Genomic DNA, 17,233 nt, shown 5'->3' with positions numbered 1-17,233 from the left:
TGTGAAAGAGCAAGAGGGAGAGAACAGGAGGACGTGATAGCAGTAGGTGGTGACAGGAAGTTAATGATGGAGGTTACATCTGTAGGAGGAGGTAAATATCAGGAGGAGGTGGTGTGGAAGTTTCTGGAAGAGGTTACATATGGAGGAGGTAGTAGAGGATTGGAGGAGGTGTAGATATGTAGTCAGAAAAACAAGAAGAGGAAGCAACCCTTTGCAGAGGGAGGGGAGGTCTGGAAAGCTGTGTAGAAATGAGGAGTAGTGGCTGTTGATGGAGAAAGTAGCAATAAGAGGAGACACTGGTGAACTGGAGTTTGCCGCAAGAGCCCGATGGGTTGATGCACCTACTAAGAACAAGAAGAACAAGATCATGTCAGCAGAAGGCAGGCTGAAGGGGTGGGAGTAGATACAAGTCCTAGGCAGAAAAGTCATTGGAACGCTAGTAGAACCTTGAGTATATCTGGGACAGCAGAGGAGGCGTTGCCTAAGCAAAAAGGAGAATGGTCTAACTCTTAACTCTGGCTAGCTTCATCAACTCATCAATTAAGTCCAACTCTATTCCCTCGGCCATCAAAGAAGCATGGGTCACTCGCCTCCTGAAAAAACCCACCCTAGACCCCACCATCCCTACCAACTACCGCTCCATCACCACTGTCCCGTACCTCCTCAAAATCCTGGACCGCACTGCATATTCGCAACTGCAACTACATCTTGAAAGCCATAATCTATTAGGTACCGGCCAATCTGACTTCAGATCAAGACACTCCTTGACCTCAAAATCCAGCTTGACCACATCAGGTACAATGGCGACCTCGCCATCCTTCTACTATTAGACATCTCTGCAGCCTTCAACTTAGTTGATCATGGCATCCTCTGCAAACACCTCACCACCACTTTCCACCTCGCCCCAGAAGCCATTTTATGGATCCAATCCTTTCTTTCTAGGCGAACCACCAGGGTCTTCTCGGGCCCTGAGTCAGCTGACTCCATACCTGTTTCCTACGGTATCCCACAGGGCTCCTGCCTCTCCCCCACCCTTTAAAACATGTACACCAAACCGCTCTTTGACCATCTCAACAGCCTCAACATTCCATATACAACTTCGCCGATGACACGCAGGTCCTCCTCAAAATCTCTGGCAATCACGACATTGACTCTACCTACATCGATCACGTTTTCAGCATCATACAAGCCTGGATTGCCACCCATCAGCTCGCCCTGAATGATGGAAAAACTCCTTATCGTAGGATCCCCACATTGCCTTAAGCTCCTCAGCCCTGCCTTCTCCTCCTTTTGCATAGATGGTAACCCCATCCCTGTCTCCAACCATGTAAAAACGCTAGGCATTTACCTGGTCGCCGAAATAAACATGCAAAAACACATCAAAGCTATTGCCTCCTCTGCAGCCTATAGCACCAAACTCATAAACCTCTCTAGGAAATTCCTCACCTCCAACATCTGTCTCACCCCAGCCAGAGCCATCATAGGCAGCAAATTAGACTATTGCAATGCCATCCTAGCTGGGACCTCCACCATAAACCTTAACAAACTCCCAACTGCTCCAAAGCAACACCCTTAGAGCAGTTTGGGGTTTGAAGTGCTCCAACCACATCAGACGAGAGGCTCACTGGCTTCCTATCAAAGCCTGCATTGAGTTAAAACTCCTAACCATTACCCAACGCTGTTTACACAACACTGCCCCTATCTCACCACCCGCATCAGCAAGAAACACAAAATGCACAATCTCTGCTCCTCCACCACCTGTGCATTGAGCATACCCAGATTTGCCAGAAAAAGAGCCTGGCACTCCTGCTTCAATACCATCGCCCCACAATCTGGAACGCCCTCCCTCAGCACATCCAAGATGAACCTGCCCACATTCTCTTCAGTAAGAAAGTAAAAACCTTACTGTTCAATAAATATCTGTAATGAAGTGCAATCTGCCCTACCCACTCTGAACCTGACTAAACAATGTAACCACCATAATGTCATGATACCATGTAACACCATACTGTTTTCATCTAATCCTAATTATGTACTTTAGCGCTGTGATACCTCCTGGGACTGGGCGCTACCAACAAATGCAATAAAATTTAAATTAAAAAATTAAACTCTTCAACCTCCAGCAGTTCTTCTACTACCCCCTCCCAGAGTAGATCTCCAGAAGGACCGAGAACTCAAACCATGTCGGGTTTTGGTCGACTATATCAGGATAGATAGACTAGGGTATTGCACCCTGGAAGGCTCTAGCTTGGTAGTTGAACCAGGAACACTGATCACCAGGGGACCAGAGTGGGAAAACAGCACTTTCTATATTGTTGTGGACAACCTTAAGTGGCTAAAGATTTGTGATTTGCTTTAGGTAGTCTGTTAGTACCCATGATTTACTACAGTGAGATGCTTACTGATTCTGTATAATGGAATAATTAAAAAGAAATATATGGAATAAAAAGACATCTGTGTTGTCCAGTCATCTGTATCTCCCACCTGGCCTCCGTGAAACAACCTAGGTTCACAAAATGCTGTCTGTTAAGAGCAGTACTGCACAATTGTCCCATTTATTAATTCCAGACTTTCTGGTTCAAATCCATTCTTGTGAGTTTGCAAATTATATGGGGAATTTGTTAAAAGGTTGTACTCGTAGAACGAGACATTCAGCACCTATTTCTGTCCAGGCATGACCACGGTCCTTCCGGTACATGAGAACACACAGGAGAACATCTCATCACTCCTTGAACCCACACTGCCAAATAAGTCGTAGCTGTCCCAATTTTCTCATCCCCACCACAGCTTGGTAAAGTGAACATGAAATGTAGATTTCAACATGGACTCCACCTCCCCCACCTCCTCTCCCTACCCATAGTCCACTTAAATACTGGGTTGGTAGTGTTGCATAAAATAAAGAATACCCGAGTGGGGGACAACAAAATGGTTCCTAAAGGAAACTGTCTTTCCCTAGGTCCTCTTATAGGCGATATCCTTTTCACTCTGCCCACTGAAAGTCCACCATGCCATCCCTCGTCCCACCCCCACCCCCCCCCGTCCCATGGTGGATTAGCACTTGGGTGATGGAGTAAGCATGTGTGCTCCTAAGGCGGCAGCAAATGTACGGCTGGTGGGGGTGCAAATTGCTACAAGCATTCCTTAGATTGAGTAGCTCTGTTCAAAGATTCTAGGGATGGCATTTTTGGCTTTTCCTAATTGTAAGCCAATTGTGTCCCTGGTCCAATGACTCCAAACTGTACATTTTCTTTGTATCCTTATTTTATGATGGCAACAGGTGTTGGGGTGGGCTGGGCTTTGAAGGCTTTGAATACTTTCTTACCAGCTACTATAAGTGATTGGCTAAAGGCTTACCTGGCTGTGAATTTAAGGTGTCATTAGTCGGTACTTTTAACATAAATGGAAAACTGTAATTACTGTACATATGAGTTACATTTTGGATTATTTTAGTCGGTTTAGTGTTTTATGCTAATTTGTATTCTAACTAAATTGTATTGTTTGCAAGATATATTTTGACCATGTTTTGTATATGGTTCTTCAGTTCAGGAGAAAGTCTACAGAAGGTGTGGCTGGCACTCTCTTTGTGATGGCGATCCTGGGGAACTTGACGTATGGACTCAGCGTGCTCATGAAGAACCCCGAGAAGGACCAGTCTGAGAGTAACTATGTGCTCCACCACCTCCCGTGGCTCGTTGGCAGCTTAGGAGTGGTTTCCCTTGACCTCTTTGTATCCTTTCAGAAGCAACCTCATTCTTCAAGTCGAGGACTAGTGGCATATGCAGTGCCAGCGACCTCTGGATCTATCCTACACACTGTCTGAAGGTACCCTGAAGCATGAGGCATGTACAGAGAACCAGTGGGCAAAAGTACCTTCCATTAAGAATCCTCTGGCACCAGTTGTTCATCACTGTGTATAGTACTTGGTATCAAGAGACACTTCTCTTGAGAAGGGTCATATGATGTGGCGATCCAGGCCCTGAATTTCAGAGTCTGCGCCCAGTTTGCCTGAAAATGTACTTAACTGTTTAACCACATTAGATCTTTTTATAGGCAGCATGATGGTGAAACATCTGCCTTTTAAGGAGTGATAAGTGCAGGACTGCTGAGTGGATGGCTCATTAGTTTCTACTGATATAAATGCTGTGGGGATTCCTCTTGCATACAGCACAATAAGGCAGGCTATGAACCATTATTATAATTTATTATAAGTGTCAGTTTCATACTGATGTAGGGTATGGGACCACTATCCGCCCAAGTCTAGGGAGAACCATCTCCCTAGACTTGGGCGGATAGTGGTCCCATACCCTACATCAGTATGAAACTGACACTTATAATAAATTATAATAATAATGTGTTGTTTATATAGTGCTATTATTCAAAACGCTTTACATAGCACATATTTACATACAGTATTACTTTTTATTACCCAATCGGAAGTGGTACTCACTTCATCAACATTGGGAGGATGAACGGCTGAGTCGGCCTCGCTCCTGCACATCAAACACAGATCACAGCAACGAGCGCTTAACCCGCTGAGCTATCTTACCGGCTTTACACTTCTTTGTTGGGTGTGGGTAGAGAACTGTGGTTATACCACCATAGAGCATCCAGCTGCCTTCAACAACTCTCCTGCAAGATGCTGAGGGTGTGAAGATAAGTGGGCTCAAACCTAGCTACGGCTCTGAGTAGGCTGCACATAAAACCCTTTGAAGGAGGAATAAACGGGCACACCCCATAGTCTTAATGCAGTCCTCAGGCGGGAGTGGGGAGAGTGGCTACAATGACAACAACGGCTGTTGATCAGATCAGCATATGTCTTTGAGGACAAGGAGCACATTTGACAGATAGGATATGCCCTAGCCAGGGGTCTTGTGCATTGTAAATGCTTCAGGCGAGTTTGTTCCCTTGTGATTTAGCAAAGTAGTGCAAGATTCAAGTTGACTGGAGTAGAGTTGAGTTTGGTAATGAAAGACATTTACAGTTTGAATTCACAAGGCTTTCTTACTCCGAAAAAACACTAACAGCCTGATTCATGGAATTATTTGCGTGAAAAACGCAGATTTGCGCGTCTTTCTGCCCGAAAATCCCCATACTTCAAACAGGGATTTGCGGGCAGAAAGTCGCGCACATCTGCATTTTTCACACAAATAATTCCATGAATCAGGCACTAAATATTACCTGATGTACAATTCGCTTTACCATTGCAAATGAAGGGAATATTGATATCCTTGTCAACAGATTGTAACTGTGAGTACTTTTGGGCTGAGGTGGAATCAAAGGTCATGTGCAATGTATGTTCAAGAAACATGAAATCATGTTGATTTGAATAAGCTTTGCTTGTCTTCAAGGTCCACAGGGCATTAAAGATGAGGTCTTCTTTTTAAACTTCTAGTGGTACAAATTTTCATTGATGTCCATCATTTAATTAAGAAAGACTATCTTTAACTTTGTTTAGGGCTGACACCATTCAAGGTGGAGAAAGAAGCATTGGTACAACTTTCTATAGAAAATCGGTGTGTCTTTCTCATGGGAGGGTATTCGATACAACCCAGGTTTTATTTATATGTCCTATTTTCATGGGAGGCAGTGTACTGGCTAAGGCCTACCTGCCTGACGGTGATTGCTCACACTGTTAAAATGTATCTTGAGGTATGCGTGCAAGATTTTCTTTGATCAGCTACTTATTTTGTGGCACACAAATATACATGGAAAACAGATAAATGGAATGTGAGTTTACAGAATCCTATAGTTTGTAATAAACTGCACTTTGTTATAATATGTATGTAACATTTTATAGTATTTTATTACTGATTGTGCAGTAAAAACTCCAACAACGAACAGTTTATTTTTTTTAAATGTTTTTCTTTTTTTTTTAAAGTGTTTAGATGATTGGCTTAAAATCAAAACGTATCAGGATTTACCAGGGGTCTGCACCTGCCTGCACCATTTCCTATTATACCTGTGGTCATTTGTACAGTGATGCAGTTTGTGGAATTACCTTAACTTCTAAACAGATATTATTTCAGTTTTTTATTTACCGCAAGCAGGTGCATGGGGCCACAGACCGGGAAGAGGCAGATCCTTTGATCAGCAGTTGAAGTTGAGCCGCTTTTGCCAGTGAACTGTGCAATAAGGGTGAACGGTCTCAGGTTAAACAAAAGGAGTTACTTCAGATGATGGTAGCAGTGTCGGAGATGGTCATTTATCATGCATTCACGTGGTGCCAGAATCTGCTCTTGAGGGGCAGGTCATCGAATACCACCAACGTGGTCACTGTTGCCAACCTCAAATACAGCCAAACATTGCAGTAAGCCTACCACCTTCCTGGTCAAGGACTTGCCTTCCACAGCAGCTGGACAATGCAACCGTTGACATTTCATGGATGCCCACATTCCATCAGGTGTGACCTTCGATTGGGAAGGCAATGGCCAAATACCCCTCTTCATCATTGATAAACTGTTTCTTCCGCACACCTGGATCCGAATGCATGGGTCACAACGTTGCTTGGTTTCTGGTGGTTCTTCTGTTTACCTGAGAATGTTGAGCGACAACTCTTCTTTCACAATATGGATATCTAATGTGGAATTGGTCTAGCACATTCCTTTGTCAGGAAGTCTCTACCTCTCATACCTCATCTGGAGGAGCTGACCCACTCACGGGTGAGTTCTGTGTTGTATGTTCTGTGGACTTTCCGGAAGGGTGTCGACAGCTGCAACCTCCCGCAAGAACTTTGGGACCCATACAGCTGTCCAACCACTTTGTTGAAGTGGTTTCTACTTGGAAATATTAAGAATGCCTCTGGGCTTAAAAAGGTGCTGGTGAAAGTATCCTAAACGAATCAACACTAGATCTTATTACCTCATTTGGGACAAGTCTCTTGTATGGGTTACAAGTCGCATAGGCTCACACGTAAGGGATTCAAATCACAGTGCAGTGCTTGGGGAGGTATCCGTGGAGCAATGTATTGTCGGGTGGGAAGGACTTGCCACTCACAGTGTACACTCTTCTGTCACTTACACATAAGGGATTCATATCACATTGCAGGGCATATGGAACCTGTACCAGGTGCAACACAATTTTCTCCAGTTTATAAAGCAAGGAATTAAGGGACGTTAGCACCTGGCACAGGTGCACTGTCCAATCAAGATATTGGGAATGCAATCATTATCGGCCAATCCAGACCCATGTTCTCTGCGTTTCATCTCAGCTAACAAGCCCGCCACAATGTTCCCTGTGTGCCGCCTCCTCCTGTCCGGTGTATGAATCCCTCACTCAACAGTCCTACAGCAGGTCGGATTGGCTCCCATTTGGGCTTTTGTGCACGTCTCTCAGCTTCTGGGAATGTGCCATGGTGTTCACTACCCCCCCAGCCCAACTGGTATGTTCTGGTTTTTCCATACTTTTGCAGACCAACCCTTGCCTCGCCGCCAGCACCATGATGATGAGTGATAATGGCCACCACCATACCTACTTGTATGGCCCACCTCTGCTGCTATCATCACCACATTGTAGGGCGGAAGGGCCCAGAGCATGTGATGCTCCTCCTGATGCTCTCTGATAGACATGGGTCTAACTTTAATTGTTAAGAGTCAAAGTCCGCCTCACCTGGTCCCTTAAAGGAGTACATGCCTTGTAATCATCCCAACAGGTAAAACTTTCCATAAACTGGTACTATATATGCGATTTGTAGAGCTCCATGGTACCAACGTCTCGTTAAAGGCACCTCAGAAGAGCAAATGGGAGCTAGTACAGATATGAATTGCAACTGTTCGGAAAGTCACTTTAAGGCACAATGTCTTCCATGGATCACACTGTACCAGTACACACAAGGGATGTCAGTGGGGTAGATAGAAATGGGAACATTTGAATCCCATAAAAGGTGAATAGATGTGTCCACCTAACTCACTGTGTCTGCGTTTTCTTTTAACAGCCTTCTTAAATTATTTTTTCCTGAAAGGGAATTTTTTAAAATTCAGCTATGTTTTAGTTTTTTCTGTTCTGGTGGTCTGTACTTAATACGACTGATGTGCACAATGCCACTCCTTAGCCACCAGAAATAAATCTACTTATTATTAGTTGCTTAGCTGTGAATAAGGGAGTTCATAGATAAATCTCTGCAGAACAAGCTCTGTGGTCTATATAATATATTGTATTTATGACACTGTGTCACGTATAATAAAATACTGGCCTTGCACCTCTTTGCCCAATGCACTTTGAAGCAGCCAGAGAACTGTTCCACATAACAGTCCTCCCCTCGCCCGTATACTCAAAGTTTGGGTCTCACTCCAACACTGGGTGATTTTCATGGCAGTTTCTACTTCTTCCTGCTCGAGCGATTTGTATGTAGCCGGACTTTCAGGCTCCACCCTGTCGTGGTTCGCCTCTTTTCTATCAGATAGAAGTCAAATTCTTTCTCTATCATCCTATCGTTCTGATTCTGCCTCTCTTTCATGTTGTGTTCCCTAGGGGTCCGCCTTGTCTTCCATTCAATGTATATGTTCAGCTTCTAGTTGGTCTTGTTCGCTTCCATGCCCTCTGTTGCTACTCCTATGCCGATGATACCCAAATCATTGTACGGCTTGATTTGTTGCAACCTGACACCTTGTCGCAGCTTAGGGGTTGCCTGGAGGCCGTGGGTTGGTGGATGAACCATAATTGGCTGAAGTTAAATGGGGACAAGATTGAAGACATGGTTGTTGGTTCCCATTCTGTCACTTCTTTATGTACCCCTCTTTTTTGGTCTTCTACCCTGAGACTCGTTCCCTCTCCTGTTTCTGTGGTGAAGGATCTTGGTGTTAAAATCTCAGCTTCTCTCTCCATGAAAGCGCAAGTTAGCACCACTTGTCGGTTAGGGCATTTCCATCTTAAGATTCTTCTGAAGGTTCTTCTGTTTCTTCCTCCATCACTGCATGCTGCAGTGGTGGCTTCTTTGGTAATAAGTCGCATCGACTATTTTAATTCTTTGTATGTAGCTCAGCCTCAACATCCCATTTGTCATCTTCAACCTTTGCAGAATTTGGGGGCTAGAGTAGCTACCGGTACCCCATATGGTGTCCATATTTCACTTGTTTTACAACATCTTCACTGGCATCCAATGGCTAAGTGGATCGAATTTAAGGCTGTGTGGATTTTTCACTTTGCCTTTTATGGTAAGGGTGCGGAATACTTGCAGACAAGATTCCTTCCGTATATTCCTGGACTTTCTCTTTGTTTCCAGGATGGCTTCTTCATTCAGGTACCCCCGCTATCGGTTATCACGAACCAGCGGTCGTGCCTTTTCAGTTGCTGCTGCAAAATTATGGAATGCTCTGGCTTTATTTTTAGGAGCGACTGAGAATCCTCTGGCGTTTAGACGCAGATTGAAAACATTATTACTCTAGTATGTGAGTTTGTTCGTCCCTCTGCGCGCCAAGATGCTTCGGTGAATGTGCGCTTTACAAAACTGCTGACATAACTGATGCAAACTACCCATGTCAAGGGGCTGGGGTAAACCCTACATAATGATGAATGTCTTCCAGGTTTGGAATGTTAAAGACTAATGCCTGAGCTTCCATGAATCGCCTGTCCTTATCTCTATTTTCACCCTTGAGTTTTCAAATATAGATCTCACAATCTTAATTTAGATGCAATCTCATTTTTGTTATAAAAAAATCAAAAAGGGAAAAAACATGTTTCCAAATATAGAATATCCTTATTATAAAAATAAATATGGTATTTTTTTAAAAGAAGGGAATTGGGGCAGTAGGTAATGGGGGATAAAGTTGGTAAGTAGATTGCTCTTTTCTAAAACTTTTTTATTCCCATGGAAAACAGTGAAATCCAGAGGAATGGGTTTTGGCTCCCCATAAGCAAAGTTTTAAACTTCATTTAAAATTATTTTTTAATAATTTGAAATACCAAAAAGGTTAACATCAATATTTGTTTTCCCTAATTAGAATTTATGACTAAGGAATCATATGGGCGGCTGGGCGATTAAGAATATACTAAATGAAGCAGAGACTACAGGAATGTAGGTCCCCATCCAGGATAGGCCCCCCTGTTGTTCCACCGAGGGCTACTTTTAATCAGAGCTGCCTTTTACAGTCTGTCTGTTCTTTCATGCATCTATTCATTCACAAGTCCCCATCTTCCCTCATCGATGAAAGTTGCCCCATGGCCAAATAGGTCAGCCTGATGGGAGCTGTCTAGGCGGTGCAGTCTAGCCCTGAAAATTGTGTGGAGGAGACAACCACACACCAAATCACACAGCAGGAAATCAAATATTCTGGGGCAGACCAGGACGCCCACCTCACGTGTTCAACACCACAGTGCCCATAGGAGACACCGTCCAGCCTGACATCTAGCAGGACAAAATGGCTAACGGGAAGGCTGCACAGATTTGCTTGTATTAAAAAATCCACATCATTCAGGCAATCAAAATGTTTTAACTTTGCATGTGGAAGAACACTGTTGCCAAGTGCAGACAGATGCTCGAAAGTTTTAAGGTGAACTTTTGGAGGGTTGTCACTGGATTCACAGTTTGTATCACTCTTCCCTCTGCTCATCACAGAAATAATTAGATAGCTCCGATCAAGTCACGTCCGGGCAGTGAGTGAGCTGTAGGGCTGCACTAGAGTGCATATGTTAGCCCTGCCACCAATAAGTCAGGGTCTCCCCTGTTAGCCTGAATCCATTCAAATCTATTGTTCCGTAACCTGCCCTGCCATCCATAGCTTTTGCAGTCCCATCACTTTATCTGGGCAGTGAGGAAGAAGCGGTGGGGGGACGGGGGAAAAGTACCTTTCTGGAGTTGCATGTGTTCCTAAGATGTTCCTAAAATGCCCCCTGACACCTTGTGGTCCAAGGAAGACGCTCTCAAGGCAAGTGTGTGTGTGTGTTTTGTCTCTTTTTATTACTCGGCAGCCCAACAGCTCGAGCAGGGGCATGTGGACGGGACATGTAATGGGGCACTAGACCTTCTCCATGCCAGCTTCCCAGGGGTCCCCATCAAAGGCAATTGGATCATAATGATAGTATAGAAAACCATCAGTGGTCCCACAAACAGACTAAGACTTCCAGTTGGACATTGGCAGATGTAAACCACTTACAACTGAACGAATAAATAATATACTTTTTTCTAATTAATTCACCCTGTGCTCATAATATGGATTTAGTTTTAGTTGTGGGTCTTTATATTACCCGTTTTAATAGCACTCATTTTATGGACAGTGGCGGGGCATAAACCCACTGAAGTATCACATTTGCAGGGGTCACACGTTAGTCGGTCTTTCTTGCATACGCATAGACATTGCAGTATGTGGGTTTCATATTTGTGTTACCGTGAGCAGTCTCTCTGAGAGGTCTTCCCTTTCCTCCACATTGCATTATGCAAATGGACTCGACCACCTCAACAATGGTTTGGGGTCTTCGTCCCACATAGAACGTTACCTCCTGTGTGGCATTGCAAAGGGGAAGTTAATAATTTAAAACTTGGAAATATGAAATCGTGTGTATATATAGGACCCTCTAGAAAGTGCATTTTCTAGTTTGGTTCTTATGTGGCAGCACATTTTGCGCTAGATCACATTGGGAAGTAGGTTGCATGCTTGGTGTATCATGCTTAGATTTACTGATAAGCACAATAAGAGCAATGTTTTCTTTTTGTGTTATGCACAACATTATTTGATTCACTAACTGGGATTTGTGCACACCGTGCTGAAGGCACTGCTGCTGTCTACTTCTATCATCTTGGTAACGGGCCAAACATGGTACCGTTTTTATTTAAATGCAGTGATGTGGATTCAAAAAAAGACCCCTCACTGTAATAAACAACACACCTAACTAAAGAATTTACTGTAATTAAAAAGAAATGTGTTTTTGCGCTCCATCTCAATGTCTAACGACTTCCAAAATCATTACATTGAACTACCACCTTAAGAGGCTGCGTGGAATCTACCGTATAAAGCGCTTGAAGCATTAACAAATCCATGGGAAGTATATGCCAACATGTACAACTGCTGTAGAAGAAATAACGATACTGAGGTTATAAACATGACCTCTTGCAAATTCTAATGGTGATAGTTCAAAGAGTTCAGAAACATTCTCGGCAATAGAACTTACCTCATTTTACTCGTGGTGCTCCACCAGTGAGAGTCCTTAGCATTTATACAACCAAAACATCTGCAAAAGAATGCACGCCCGGAGGATCATCGTAGCCGAGCTGAAATTCAAATAGGACGCTTCCTTGGCGTCTTAAACTTGGTCAATTACTGTGACGCAGTGTATAGAGGGAACAGATGGTAAGTGGGAGCAACTTCAGTACACGGCAGGTTAATATGTATTTGTCACGCAGTAATCCCAATAGGAAAGGGACAGGACCTCTACCTGGGTGCAGATTTAAAATAAAAGAAGAACCAAACTGCGTAACCATGGAATACATGTATCGACTTGATCAGTAGAAACATTCATATCACTAGTACGGTTTAGTCAAGCTGAAATACCAGTGCGGGCTCACTTGAATACATGCTTCCCGTTTTTAATATAAGGCCAGAGTAAAGAGCCAGTGTGTCAAACCCTAAGTTCCTAGCTTAAAAATGGACTATCCAAGTAAGAGAACTTCTTTTAAACTAGCTTGAACATGATTACAGTTTTAGTATCGGATCAACCATTAGTTACTTTATAAATGATTTTTACAGGAGATTAGTGGTTGTCCAAATCCAGGCCTTGAGGGCCGGGATCCTGACAGGTTTTCAGGATACCCCTCATCAATATTCATGAGGAAAAAATGTGCATACATTTAGAATCTTTGTATGCGCATGTATCTCATGAATATTAATGAGGGGTATCCTGAAAACCCACCATGGATCTTGTCCTCGAGGCCTGGAGTTGGACAACCCTAGACCATAGCTTACTGGAAAAATGTTTATACGCACGTAGCAGCAGACCTCAAACAAATAATCTACACTGTGTAACAGTACTTGTGCTGATACAAACAGGCACAATACTTTCAGTGCAAAATGATATGAAAAGTGTCCATAACTATAATGAGAAAGTTAATCTAGCCTTTTCTTTCCCATGCTTATTATGCTCATACTGAGCTGGTCAAGAGAAAACCAGTGAGGTCCGAATTCGGACCAGTTTTCAATTCCAGCCAGGAAAAAACCTCATGGGGTTAAAAGCGCTGCGATGCTGCCCTCCATTTTACCAATAAAGTGTTTTGTCCATGAAATGGTGAAGATTTTGAACACAGACAGATACCAGTTTAGACGCTCTAAGAAGGCAGGAAATTGCAGTCCAGGAACATATTCATTTCCAGAACCACGAAACAGTAGTACTCATGTTATTAGATTGCACATATGTCCCTGGTCGGCAAGAAATGACACTCGAAAGGAGAGCAGTTTGGGAATTAACAGCAGCTGGTAAATGTGCCTCTGTTTCCTTTTTAAAGTGCTGGTTAGGCAATGTGAGAGTCTATCTTCACCACCATGATATGGCATTTATAATGCGCCCATACAAAAGCATTTATAACGCACCTATACACAAGTTCACAAATGAATTTAACCCATTATTTAGACATTGATGTTAGTAGGAGACACAGATGTCGGGAGCTTTTGGTATGGTGACTGCTACAATAACTCCTTTTCATCAGTTTACCACATTGGAACTATTTAATCGCCTTAAGATCTGCTGGGGAAAAATTAGCCCATTGTTGTCTATGCAAAGCTCCAAGACGATTTGATGTGAATGTTGATGCAGAGTGGAACTTTTCTTTCTTTTAAATTAAAAAGATATATATATTTTAATGTATAGGATTCAATAGTTTTGAAACAAAGCACAATGTTACATATCAGCTATTGTCTTGAGTGTGTAGAGCCCCTTCTAAGTACTTCTTCTGGAAAGTACTCAAAAAGTATGTTCGGAGGGTTTAAAATTGTTCTTATATGTTTCCTTATTATTTAATGGAAACCGGGCTAGATAATTTTAGACAAAAGTAGAATTCATGTGTTCAAACATTGCCAATGCCAGAAGACTACTGTTAGATTCAACACAGCTACTTTTCGGATGAAGGTAGCTTCAAATCAGAACTTCTTTAGCCGTTTACTGCTGCCAGCAATGAGGGAAGGGTTGGCCAACAAGAAACAATTTTCTTAGACGTACAATGATTGAGGCTTGATTTAATTGATTTGAATTAATTTGGAGCGTCTTTCTCAAGGAGCAGAAATTACAGATTACATTAATTTAGAAAACGTAATTTTGGAATTTTGTAATTTGAAATAGAGGGAGCAGGGCAGGTTTTCAAAAACTTTTCTAGAGCAAGTGATGAGAAGCAGAATTAAAAATTGTATCCAGATCCAGAAAGGGCATCAAAATGTGTGCATCAAGGATGCACACATTTTGTTTCTCTTCTACATTCCTTTCCACATTTGCACAAATCAAGAGGCATTCCCGCACATTTTAAAGCACTTCCCAAATTCACAAATTGGATGCACTTTGAAATGGGCAGAAAACAAAGACATTCTCCTGTGCCTGTTTGGAACAGGTGGGTGGAAGTGGGGGGGGGTTAAAACGCATTTCATGACAGGGTCGTTTTTTCCCTAAGTGTGACAGCAGAGGCTCATACCGCTACTGTCCTGCTTGAATTTCTATCCGTGAACCAGGGATAGAAATGTTTTTTTCCTTTTTCTCAAGTTTCACAGTGACAGGCCCTGTGGAATGCACTCGGGCACCAGTCGTGCATTAGCATCGTGAGTGCAGTCTCTGCACTAATGTATGCAAGGTGGCTGGCAGCACAACCTTTACGTTGCTGTTCGCCTTTGAGAATAAGGCACATTAGTACAATGAGCGCAAATGTAAAAGACATATTCTCCGCACTTTATTCATTTGAGTGCATTTTTGAGAATCTGCCCTTGTGTTCTCAATCTTAGAGAGTGAGGCAATGGATAATGTGAGAAAAAAACTCCTTAATAGGCTGCAAAAATATCTCATTGTGTTTATAATGTTATTACAAATAATTAGCTGATGTTTCTAATATAGTAAATCATTTCTAATCGCACATTTCTCGTACCTAATATGCACAATACCTATAAACATTACCTATCATGAGAAAAAGGGATTTTTTTTTTCTGGGCAAATTACTGATGCTCCTCTGTCCAATTAATATGTATATGTCTAGAAATAATTTCGTCAAATTCTCTTCTTATTCATTCTATGTGATCTTGCATAGGTACAGTTAGAAAGACGTATCTTTATAAAGAATAAACTAATATCAATACATTTGGTAACAAAAATGTAAAAAACTGTAAAAATGTATATATTGAGTTCCTAATAAAAAAAGGTTCCTAATAGGTTTGATACTTCCCATTGCAAAGTTACTACATACAACGAAAAAGGTAGACTGGAGCTCAAAAGGATAGGCATGTTTCCATTAGTATGAATTCTACTTTAACGCACCATTAATAGGCTAATTAGAGGCCTCTGTTTCATACAATCTAGACTGCATCCAATTACATACTCATCACAAAGGATATTTTACTTTACCAAGTCTGTTCTATAAGGGATCGAGAGTAAGACTCTGCCACAGTGGCATTATGGAGATTGTTAAAGAGTTTTATCGATCAAATTAAAGAGAGGGTTGGGGAAATCCTACGTATCCCTAACTCTAGGAGGTGTTTCCCTGCCTCAACAAAACTAAGGAACGTCGGTGTGTCAGAATGTCCAAAACAACAAGCTCTTCGTCCTGTGTCAAAATCCTAACCTGACCTTCACACATCAAACTCATTATAACGTGAAGGGGGAACATGTCTTTTAGCTGATCACCTGCAGCTCCTTTCCGAAGTTCCAACATAAAGTTCCAAAGTGTAACAGAAACTAACAAAGTTCTACCAATTAAAGGGGTTCTTCCCTTCCCCTGGATTTCTCTATGTTTTCAAGGTTCTTAATTTTCACATTACCATACTCCACAATCGCAAGGGGGATGACTCTTCCCCTGAGTTTCCGCTGGTCTACACAGTTCATCAACTCAAGATATACAATTTCTCTCTTGATCTCCTTTTGGGTTTTACTATTCCACAATCTAAAGGGGTATGACCCTTCCCTTGTGATTTTCACAGTTCCACAATTCACAGACTCAAAGAGTATTCTCTGCCCCTGAGCTTTATTAGCTTTTCCACAGTTCACAGTTCCACAATTCACAGGCTCAAAGGGGATGCTTCTTACCTTGAACTTGCTCAGCTTTTCCACTGTTTACAGGTTTCACAGTTTAATAATTCACAGACTCAAAGGGTATGCTTCTTACCCTAATAGTTCCACAATTCGCAGCTTCACAGGCTCAAGGGGTATGCTTCGTCCCATGAGCTTTCTTGACTACCCCACAGCAAAAAGGGGTAATCGACTGCCTTGCCCTAGAGTGCACACATTTAGGACACCCCCCCCTTTTCCAAGTTTAACAATCTTGATTGGGTGAGAGTCGCAGACTTGCTGTGTGTCTGGTTTACTCTTCTGCTAGGTCTTTCTTATTTCATCACTTGGGTGCAGGTAGGTCCCAGGCTGGCTGGATGCCTGATTTACTCTCCTGTCAGGACTTTCTTTTTTCGTCCCTTGGGTGCGGGTCCCAGACTTGCTGTGTGCCTGGTTTACTCTCCTGCCAGGACTTCCTTATTTCGTCCCTTGGGTGCAGGTCCCAGACTCGGTGTATGCCTGATTTACTCTCCTGCCAAGACTTTCTTATTTTTCCACTTGGGCGGGTGTCCCAGGCTTGCTGTATGCCTGGTTTACTCTCCTGCGAGGACTTTCTTAATTGGTTCAGTTTTTGGGTCTGGTTCTCAGACAAGCACTTCTCATCAGTAATCACCTTCTTGTTTATACAGTTCCAAGATTCTTGAATTATACTTTTCATATATTGAGTCAGCAACCACTCTTCATTCATCTTAATTTCTTAGTGTCCTAGCTCCCTTGTTTGGGATTACCAGGTTCATCAATGGTACGCAGCATCCGCCATGAAACTCCCTGGTGTCCCAACCTCGCTCTGTGGTCTCTCCAATTTTTGTCGGCTGGTTTGGCGTCCTTTGTGTCTCACTGTTTTCGCTGAGGCTTGCTTGCCGGACGGGAGGTTGTCCTGTCTGCACTCCAGTTCCCGCTTTACCTCCTTTTTCACCTCACAGCTGCTGCTGTCCATGGCACAAGCGCGGCAAACCTACTTCTAGACTTCCCCTGGAAGGCACCTCCATCAGCTTCTCTGCTTCTCTGCTCTGCAGCC

The 17,233-nt window shown here is 42.8% G+C and overlaps 1 protein-coding gene across 2 annotated transcripts in view; it reads left to right on the top strand.

Moving 5' to 3' along the window:
- SLC66A1 (solute carrier family 66 member 1) overlaps positions 1 to 16,874 on the top strand; it is a 235,737-nt gene extending 218,863 nt beyond the window's left edge. For both annotated transcript variants that reach the window (XM_069610391.1, XM_069610392.1), the window contains 2 exons: positions 3,542 to 3,727; positions 6,015 to 16,874. In XM_069610391.1, the coding sequence (XP_069466492.1) occupies positions 3,542 to 3,727; positions 6,015 to 6,098 (270 nt within the window). In that variant the 3' untranslated portion in view covers positions 6,099 to 16,874. The remainder of the gene's footprint in view (positions 1 to 3,541; positions 3,728 to 6,014) is intronic.
- The last annotated feature ends 359 nt before the right edge of the window (positions 16,875 to 17,233 follow it).

This window comes from Ambystoma mexicanum, chromosome 8 (assembly GCF_040938575.1).
Source record: "Ambystoma mexicanum isolate Mex_15411 chromosome 8, UKY_AmexF1_1, whole genome shotgun sequence".
NCBI classification, from domain to species: domain Eukaryota; kingdom Metazoa; phylum Chordata; class Amphibia; order Caudata; family Ambystomatidae; genus Ambystoma; species Ambystoma mexicanum.
Note: the sequence above shows the minus strand (reverse complement) of the source record. Positions and strands in the feature narration are given on the sequence as shown.